The 10,187-nt window shown below is 39.3% G+C and overlaps 1 protein-coding gene across 3 annotated transcripts; it reads right to left on the minus strand.

Annotated features, from left to right (window-relative positions):
• Window positions 1-2,138: 2,138 nt before the first annotated feature.
• LOC144020801 (uncharacterized) lies at window positions 2,139-10,137 on the minus strand. Of its 3 annotated transcripts, none has more exons than XM_077524630.1 (3): window positions 9,686-10,137; window positions 6,811-6,973; window positions 2,139-4,517 (listed from the first exon to the last, which is right to left on the minus strand). In XM_077524630.1, exons 1-3 carry the CDS (start codon window positions 9,722-9,724, stop codon window positions 3,586-3,588), a joined length of 1,134 nt encoding a protein of 377 aa, XP_077380756.1. In that variant the 5' UTR covers window positions 9,725-10,137; the 3' UTR covers window positions 2,139-3,585. The 3 variants fall into 3 exon arrangements, with proteins under 3 accessions (XP_077380756.1, XP_077380745.1, XP_077380735.1); XM_077524619.1 differs by having other exon boundaries at window positions 6,811-7,005; XM_077524609.1 differs by having other exon boundaries at window positions 6,811-7,005; window positions 9,677-10,137.
• Window positions 10,138-10,187: the final 50 nt, after the last annotated feature.

The following is a 10,187-nucleotide window of genomic DNA, read 5'->3' on the forward strand; positions in this document are numbered from 1 at the left end:
ACAAAGTCGCAGAAGTCCCGTCCAGTTAAACTCATCTGTGCCTGAATCTGAAAATATTACAAACATTGTAATGAAAATATGAAACATAGAATTAAATAAGAAACTACAAAAAGTAAAGCCATACATACCTGGTAATACTATTGGTGTTGTCGTGACAAGTGATGGGAATTGTTGCCATCCGGCACCAGACAGAAATTGGGTGTTGTGACAGCCTCCTTAACCGTGAGATCATAAGAAAAGCTGTCAGTATGCTCAGTAGTTACCATGAACACGTTTTATTGTACTGGAAACTGAAACTAAAAATACGTCCTCTGAGAGTGGTTAACCTTAACCATTTAGAATAAGTTGATTAAGTAACATGTAACTAGTGAAAGGGTAGCATTAAATTTAATTAAGCCACGGGGAGGCTGTGTAGTTACTTTTTATTCTTATACGCTCTGCCATATTTGCCTGTTATAAAATTATTAGAAAAACCACATCAGGTAAAGCCAGCTGTGCATGTAAACACAATGATAACAGGAAGCCTGAGAACAAATCAACATTTTTGTGTGCAGAATTACCAACACCATGTGGTTTACTTACGTGCAACAGCAACCGTTTCTTCTGATGCGATGTTAAAGTTTACACTCTGTATCCACCCGCTTACAAAATAATTGTAAGCCTCCAGGGATTTGTTGGCGTGTTATGGAGCATGTTGTCAACACGAGGTAGGGAAAGATGTCCAGAGATGTCACATTTGGCCAGCAAGCTTTCTCCGTCAAAAAAAAAAATCACCCTTGGTCAGGACGTAATTAGGATCAATCCCGCCACACAGAGACACCTTCTGCCTGTATCGTTGTTTTTGATCTTCCGGTAAATCGTGAAAATACTGCGAAAATTACATCAGGTTGATAAGCTCTACCGTGTAACTCGCGAGTGTACCTTGTGAACCGGCGGACACCCAATATGGCGCCCGAAGGAAAAACTCCCATGATGCATTACGATGTGCAAGCGACCTATAGGTTCTGCCACTGACCTGAATATATGACTGGACAGCCGTAACCCTTGCTGACGCCTTTTTATGCTGAATAACTCTATGGCTGTTAATTATGCTTTAAATGGGTTTGGGAAATCAAATGCCAGCGTGTAACTTGTTTTATCACAAAGGGAATCACTTATTGGTCATCTTATAATCATTTACTTTTTTTTGTCTCTTTATAATCTTTGCAACTTAAAGGCGCCGGCTGACACATGCACATTTCTTCAGAAGCCAGAGAAAGTAGATCTGCCCAAGAGCAAAACACGGCTACTTTGGAGACAGTATGTCTGGGTAATAATGGGCTATTCTGGTGAACAAAAGTGACAATCTGATGTTTTATGACTGCCAACTGCTTCCTGCAGTGCTTCCTGCAGTTGGCAGTCATAAAACATCAGATTCTTCACACCCCTTCTTCACACTTAGAGCTAATGTCAGCAATTTCTATTTAGGATTTTCCTGCTATAACGCCTGTAATAGCTAATTTGAGATCATTTGCAGATACACAGCGCACATTATAGGTTACATTGTTTTTTTTTTTATGTGTGAGCAAATCCTTTTGATACCAGTAAAAACATGCTACTAATGTTGTTCTAAGGGGGGAGAAGAACCGTCATAGATGCCCAAAGAAGGGCACGAAACAGCGAGTGGCCAGTTTTTTTATGTTTTGTTTTTTTTGTTTTTGTTTTTTCAAGAATAGACCCTTCCAGTGTGACGTCACGTTGAAGTGCGCCCCTAGTGGTGGGGTCCGGGCGTCAATGCGAGTGAATTGGAAAACAGTGTGATGTAGAAAGTCCTGTGACTGTAGGTCAAATAGTTGATAAATCAGCTACCAATCACCAGCTATGGTGAACTTGTGCGCGGCCAATGGATGCTTGAATGGCTCAAAGAGAGATGAGAGCATTCTTTCGGCTGCCGCTAGCGATTCTAAACCCCGCGAAAGACAGTGAGGAATAAAAGACTAGCACGGTGGCTAGCGTGAAACTACGACGCAACTTTTTTTTGTAGCTCGCGGCTTCAAACGGCTGGTTTCAACTTTCAATGATTCTTGACGGCGTCTGTCAAGTTTACACTGGTAACATTTAAAATTAAACAGAAAAAAGAATGATACTTCTGACACAACTTCCCACTTCTCCTCTATTATTTGGGATTCAAACTAACAAACAAAAGGTCACACGCTGCCTCGAAGGGAAATGGGGAAATAGCAGCAATGTGATAAACAATTACAGCAGTCAGAAACACAGGAAACAACCTTTGGTCACTAATCATTCCCGGACTCCAGATGTCCTCAGGTTGAATACACATGCAGCAGCTCCAAACCGATAGTGAAATACTGAATACATAGTTGACAATTAACTCTATGTAATAAAAGAGAAAATATAGAATAATATATACACAATAACTCTTAACAGCGTCAAAGTCCTCCCATGTTGTAGGCGCTCTTCTTCACAATTAGATCATTTAAAATATTGTGAATTGTGATAAGTTACTTGGGGGGGAACGTTGTGGCTTGCTTTGCGTCGATCCCTCCAACCAACTCCAGCTTTTGCCAATACCAGCTAAGAACGTCTGGTTCTAGTGTGTCGCAGTAATTATGATAACTATGGACGTTTTTTTTTGTACATTTGTCATGTTTAGACGAATCGCTCAACGAAAACGATGACACCTCCGTGTCTTTCTATGGATTGATGGCCCCCAAGAGGGTAAGCGGACGCTAAGCATTCTGGGTAAAGTGACGTCAGCTGGAAGGGTCTATTCGACGCCTGAGGGGGACCTAGTGAATCTGCCTGGCCGGCGACACGACCAGGTGAAGCTGCGGCCAACATTTTGGCCGCAGCCTTCCGTCCCCCCCGTGGGTGCAAAAGAGGGACCCCCGGTTCTCCCGTTGGGGGCCGAGGCTACAACACATTAAGCATATAATTTATATCTCTATTTAAGGCAAGTTGTAAAATGTCTGAAGTCCTCTTGTTTATGTTTAATAAATGTAAAACACCATAGATCATTCTATTTCTATTAAGTATTATCTCAAATATTGATACTGTAAAGGTGTAGGATCGGATTCCGAAAAAACATTTCAGTAACCGTTGTGAACAGTTCAGGTGTTAATCTGCTAGTTAGAAGATGTTTGCGTCATGTGTTTGAGTCAGAAATTGAGAAATTAAAAAGGCTCTTGTAAAGACACTTTTGAGAATATTTCTACATTGAGCAGCTTTAACAAAAATGTTTTTCCCCCTATTTTAATTTTCTTTAACGAGTTCCAAATTAAACCATGTTTCTACATGGTTTATCTCAAGAAAGCTGGCCCATCTCAAGCAGATTTTAACTGTGACTGCGCTTGTGCTTTTAATGTTGTTTAGAATAATGTTAAAGGCAAAGAGATAAAAATAATTCACATATTATTTTACTGACATGTTTGATATTATTTAATAAAAAAAATCATCAATTCAACATATTTTTTCCTTGATAGTTATAATATTGACTGAGCAGCTCAATCTAAAATCATCCTAAAAGTCAATTTGGTATGATGCAAAACTGAGTTTTATTCAATTTCTTGAGATTTTTTAAAGGCTTCAATGACCACTTTTATTTTGACCAGAGCACTTGTGTTTCTGAACCTGCTGTTTACTCGAGAATGTTTTAGCACAAATTGCACAGGGAAAAGGTTTCTCTCCAGTGTGTGTTCTTTTGTGTGTTCTCAAGTTGCCGCTTTGAGAAAATCTTTGGCCACAAACAGAGCAGGCAAAAGCTTTTTCTCCACTGTGTGTAGTCGAGTGTCTTGTTAAATATGCCTTCAGATGGAATATTTTACCACAAATTGAGCAGGCATGTTTTTCTCCAGCGTGTGTTTTTTTGTGCCTTTGTAAACTTGATTTTCCAGGAAAGCGTTTGTCACAATCTGAGCAAGAAAAAGGTTTCTCTCCGGTGTGTGTTCTTGCGTGACTTATTAGAACTATTTTTACAGAGAATCTTTTCCCACAAACGGAGCAGATGAAAGGTTTTTCTCCAGTGTGTCGTTTTGAATGACTTTTTAAATGTCTCTTTGCGTGGAATGATTCACCACAAACGGAGCAGTTGAAAGGTTTTTCTCCAGTGTGGATTCTCATGTGAGTCTTCAAATACCACTTTGTTTTGAATTTTTTCCCACACTGAGAACATTCAAAGCCTTCACATTCATTGTCGTAGTCATCGTCATCATCATCGTCGTTGTCATCATAATCATCATCATCATCATCGTCAGTGTCTGTAAAGTCTGACGTGTCATGATGAGGCGCTTGTGATGGTCCACGGAGGTCTGCTTCACCTTCTGTCAAGTGTTGAATTGAGCTGCCGCCTGGATGCTCCGCCCCTCCGTTCTTGTCACTCCCATCCTTGTCATTATCTTCACTCTTGAAAGTAACAAAGGTCAGTAATGACTTGTTGATATTCTCCTCCTCTTCCTCCTTTTTAATTTGAGGGAAATCTGGCTCCTGCTTCCAAGGACTGAGATATTTTTCACCGACATCTGCAAGACAAGAACACAAACATTTCGTTTGGTTCAGTCTGTGATTTTTGACATTGTATTACTGCTTCTACAGTGGTGCCTTGACTAACGAGATTATTTTGTTCCATGACCAAACTTGCACCTCAAATTATTTGTAATTGAAATCAAGCTCCCCCAATTAAATCAATAAAAATGCTAGAATGTGTCTTGACCAATGATTTATTTTATTATTTATTGTTTGTATTTCCTTTTGGCAAATAATAATAATAATTCACTGTGTTGTAAAACATAAATATGAAAACAATAAACTGTGAATAAATTAATGGCTTTCATTATGCATACACAAACTGCCATTAGAAGGCACCACTTAACGCACACACGTTTCCTGAAGGCATCACCACTGGGGGAGGTTCCAAAGCACTTTTGTGCAGCTGTCACTCATGATTCGATGCCCTGCTCAGTTGATACCACGTAAAATTCGGGTCAACAATCTAAAACTCAAAGAAAAAAAAAAAGATTGTACTGAAACAAAAAGATCTGAAAGTGAAAAAAGAAATGAAACTGGAAAAAAAAAAAAGACCACAAATGTGAAAATATATATGGAAGCGAAAAGTAAGCACTGAACTGAATTCTGAACTAATTTTCCGCTGAACTATATATATTTTCTCCAGTTGTTTTTTTTTCTCTCTCTCTCTTTGGGTTATAATAGTGATGACCTTCCTTCTAGGCGTACAGCATTACTGAAATAAACACATTGAAAATGAACTTTTAAAGCTCATGTATGATATTAATTGACAAAAATGAAAACAAAGGACGTTTATGCTGTTAGTTTTAGAAAGGCAAGTTGCACTTTGGGATAGGTTTTATACCTTCAAATAGCATTTTGTTTTGATTTTATATCGTTGACAATTTTTTTTTCAATTTTAGTTTTATTATTAGTTTTTGTTAGCAATATAATAATAATAATAATAATTGTATATATATACACACACACACACATACATACATATATATATATATATATATATATATATAACCCTAAACTATGTTTCTACATAGTTCACCTCAAGAATGTCGGCCCATCAAGCTGCAAATTGTTTAAGTGAAGCAAGTTTTTTTTAGTGACTGCACTAAATGGTACTTCATTTATATTATATAGCACTTTTCCACCTTACAAGGTTACAAGCAAAGAGACAAAAGAATTTACACCTTACTTTATTGACATATATGGGACATATATGGAATGACACAAATTTATACGCACTGCATATCATTATCACTACAACATAATGGTTCTTGTGTTACTAATAAAATTGAGTTAGCATCTAAAAATCATAAAATTCAACTTGGTATTGTATCCAAAACTGACAACATTACTGCTAACCAAAACGTGTCAGTTTCTTCAGCTTTTTTTATTTTTTATTAAACCTTCAACAACCACTTTTACTCTGACCAGGACACTTGTGTTTCTGAACCTGCTGTTTACTCGAGAATTTTTTATCACAAATTGTGCAGGAAAAAGCTTTCTCCCCAGTGTGTGTTCTCTTGTGTGTTTTCAAATTACAGTTTTGAGAGAATCTTTGGCCACAAACAGCGCAGACAAAAGCTCTTTCTCCACTGTGTGTAGTTGAGTGTCTTCTTAAATGTGACTTAAGACAGAATCTTTTACCACAAATTGAGCAGGCATAAGGTTTTTCTCCAGTGTGGGTTTGTTTATGCCTTTGTAAACCTCCGCTTATGGCAAAGCTTTTTCCACAGTCTGAGCAGGAAAAAGGTTTCTCTCCAGTGTGTGTTCTGGTGTGATTTCTTAAAATTCTCACTGAAGCCAATGATTTACCACAAACTGAGCAAACGAAAGGCTTTTCTCCAGTGTGGGATCTTGCATGACTTTTTAAATGTGCCTTTGTGGAGAATGTTTTACCACAGACTGAGCAGATAAAAGGTTTTTCTCCAGTGTGTGTTCTTGTGTGAATTTTTAAACGTGACTTTGAGGAGAATATTTTACCACAAGCTGAGCATGCAAAAAAAATTTCTCTAGTGTGTATTGTCATGTGAGCGTTCAAATTCTTCTTTGATTTCAATTTTTTTCCACACTGAGAACACTCAAAGACCTCACGTTCATTGTCGTCATCCTTTTCATAATAGTAGCCGTGACCATTTTCGTCATCACTATCACCAACATCACCATCCTCATCAGCAGTGTCTGTAACGTCATCACTACCACCAACATCATCATCCTCATCAGCAGTGTCTGTCATGTCTGACGTGTCGTCACGATGCGCTTGTGATGGTCCACAGATGTTTGCATCATCACCTGTTGTCAAGTGTTGACTTGAGTTGCCGCTTGCAGGCTCCACCACATCTTTCTCCTCCTTCACGTTTTGGATGCAAAAGGGCGTTTCCTCCTCTGTGATGCGAGGTTTCTCTTCCTCCTCCTCCTCCTCCTCCTTTTTAATTTGAGGGAAATCTGGTTCCTGCTGCCAAGGATGAAGATATTTTTCATTGATGTCTACAAGACAAGAAGACAAACGCATTTAGTCTGGTTCATACTAGTGATGGGTGGGCAAAGCTTTATGAAAAGTTGAGGATTTTTTTTTCCATATCATGCGAAAATGTTTTTCTCTCATTTTTGTAAATAGTCTATGCATACTCGGCATACTTTTCAAGTCATCAACTGTTGGAGAATAATTTGAATGTTTTTAAACATACGCCCCCATGAGAACATTTTTTCCCCAAAAAATAAAAATGTAATTTTTGTTACAATTCACTATTCCAAATTATTATACAGACCGGTGTTTCATGACATTTTATTAACAGTGTCAAGATCTGATATTGATATTGGAGCAATATCTGAAAAACATAAAGCAGCATTGGATTATCTTGGTCTACATCCAAAATACTACTACTACTACTACTACTACTAATAATAATAATAATGATAATAATAATAATAATGACAATAATAATAATAATAATAATAATAATAATAATAATAATAATAATAATAGATAAGATTTATATAGTGCTTTTTTAGACACTCAAAGACACTTCACAATGGATACATTATTATAAGCCCTCGGCCAAGCTGATGAAAGTGTTTTTGTGCCACCCGGACTGGCACAAAAAAAAAACACCCCCCAAAAAACTAAAAAAAAACAACACAAAAAAAACACAACAAAAAAAACAGCCCTGGCATTTTGACTTCGACCCATCGAGCAAGCGCAGCCCAACCAGTCTTGCCTAATGTAGTTCTGCCACTGATGTTTACTGATGATGCCTCAGTTGGCTATCTATATTCGAAATGGATTAATGGACTGGCTCTTCTAAATTGTGGGCCAGTCTCTTGTAGGAAAATAATCAGGAAAAAACACTGCATCGGCCCCAAAAGAGGCCAGCCCACCGGGCATCTGCCCTCTATGCCAGATGGCCAGTCCAGCCCTGGCTGCCAGTGTGCGCCGACGGCCCTTCCGACCACCACCAAACATTCGCACCTTTCAGACACCAGTGTGAGTGCACTGAAGGCAATGTATGTGAAGTGCCTTGCCCAAGGACACGACGACAAATGACCCGGGGAGAGCGGGTATCAAACAGCCAACCTAACTGGATGACCGGCTCTTCCTCCTGAGCCACAGCCGCCACTTCAAAAGCTCCAACATTAGCATGCATATATTTCTAACATTTCATGCTAAAAATAAATAAAAGCATATACCGGTATGTGTTGGACAGTCCTCTAGGCTAAAATATTGTTATCATATGGGACGTGAAAAAGTTATAGCCGACGTTGCGGAGGTGGAAGTAAGCTGAGCGAGTTATGTTATTGATATGTTTAGGAAATGATAAAGTGCTGTCGAGGATGACACCCAGACTCTTAACCTGAGGGAATGGGGAAACTAGGGAATGATCAACAGGGATGGAGAAACTGTCAGCTTTGGATCATGTAGATTTTGTCTCAACCAGAAGAGCCTCTGTTTTGTCACTGTTGAGCTTCACGAAGGTGTTGGTGAGCCAAGAGTTAATTTCAGATACACAAGAAGTGAAGAGAGGGGGGAGGGAGTGAAATGTTGGGTTTACAGGTTTAATAGAGCTGGGTGTCAGGGAGGGGGCCCAGGACGGAGCCTTGGGGAACACCTAAGGAAACTGGATATGACGGAGATGAAGAGGACTTAAGCTGAATGAACCGAGTGCGGTCTTTGAGGTAAGAGTGGAACCAGGCAAGGACAGTGTGGGTTATGCCGATGGAGGCGAGTCTATTGAGAAGGATTGTGTGTGAGATGGTATCAAAGGCTGATGACAAGTCAAGGAAAATGAGGATGGAAAGTGAACCGGAGACAGCTGCAATCAGAAGATCGCAGGTAACTTTTAAAGCTGTTTCAGTGTTGTGTAGAGGATGAAACCCGGACTGAAAAGGCTCATAGAGGCTGTTGTTTGAGAAATGAGAATTAAGTTGAGTGCCCGCTACTTTTTCAAGCAGTTTAGAAAGGAATGGTAGATTGGAGATTGGGTGGAGATTATTTTAGTTAATGGGGTCTAGACCAGGTTTCTTCAGGATGGGAGTGACAGTTGCAATTTTGAACAATGGTGAGACTATGCCGGTAAAAAGGGAGTGGATAACTGCAGAGATCAACGGGAGAAATGAGGAGAGACAAGATTTGACCAAAGTTGTAGATCAAGTTGACAGGTGGAGGACTTGGAGTTGTGGATTAGAGCTGTAAATTCGGAGGAATTGGGAAGTGAAAAAGTGGAGAGGGGCTGGCAGATGGGCAGGGGTTCGGGTTTGGAACGTTGCAGCGGATTAGCATAAAGGGTTTGATGAATATTTTCAATTTTTTTTCAATGAGAAGCAGCATTATGGAGTTGGAAATGTCAGTTGAATACATATGTGGTGGTATATAATTATAAATAATAGAATCCAAGCTTCATATAAGAAACACTTCTTACAGTTACAACTCTGCCGGTATCAGGAAAAATTATTTATCTCTAGTCAACCGGAGACAGCGCAGAGTGAGGCTTGATCGACTTTTTTGTTCTAACTCAACTGTTTTGTAACTCACACGCGTTGACAGCCTGTCCTCCAGCAAGGTCGGCACGCAAACGTGACGTCAAACGTTATTATTATTAATACAGAAACTCATAACTCGCGGACACATCAAGCATAAATCAAGCTTAAAAAGTGTACATACTGTATATACCTGCTTTGTGTGACACAACACGAGGCTCGTTGTAACCATCGTCCAGCAGCAGCTGATGTTGTTGTTCGTTCTCCTCTTTTATTCCACAAACTTCCTCCAGGTACTCGGCTGTCGTTCTTGAAAACATTTTCACAGAGTAAACCCAAAAAATTGCTATTCCGTAGTTATTTTATATTGCTAACAAACAGGCCGCGGCTAGCAAACTGAGCTAAGCTAAGCTAAACTAAGCTAAGCCAACTAAAGAAGTTTCAATGAGCACTGAGACACAAGCGAGGGTTTTTAAAAAATGATCTTTTAGTCTTTTAAAGGACAGGCGTATTACTACTTAGAGGGTTATATTGAGCGACGCGTGTGTATTGTGATTATAAGAAACTATGGCTCGGAAGTAGAAATGAAAACAATTGGTAAGGTGCGTTCGAAACTATCCTCTGGACATGCTCTACTCCACTTCGAGGAACGCAATACGTCAGGCAGGAAACTGTACAAGCAAACAAGTATGAGC

This window comes from Festucalex cinctus, chromosome 1, assembly GCF_051991245.1.
Source record: "Festucalex cinctus isolate MCC-2025b chromosome 1, RoL_Fcin_1.0, whole genome shotgun sequence".
NCBI lineage: Eukaryota > Metazoa > Chordata > Actinopteri > Syngnathiformes > Syngnathidae > Festucalex > Festucalex cinctus.

What these genes read in the sequence shown, in the direction of transcription:
- LOC144020801 (XM_077524609.1), bottom strand. Translation starts at nt 9,812, where the DNA reads ATGTTTTCAAGAACGACAGCCGAGTACCTGGAGGAAGTTTGTGGAATA. An exon ending in ACACAAAGCAGGTATATACA is followed by an intron (nt 7,006 to 9,676) that starts GTATGTACACTT and finishes CTTGTCTTGTAG; the next exon opens with ACATCAATGAAAAATATCTT. An exon ending in AAGTCAACACTTGACAACAG is followed by an intron (nt 4,518 to 6,810) that starts GTGATGATGCAA and finishes CTTGTCTTGCAG; the next exon opens with ATGTCGGTGAAAAATATCTC.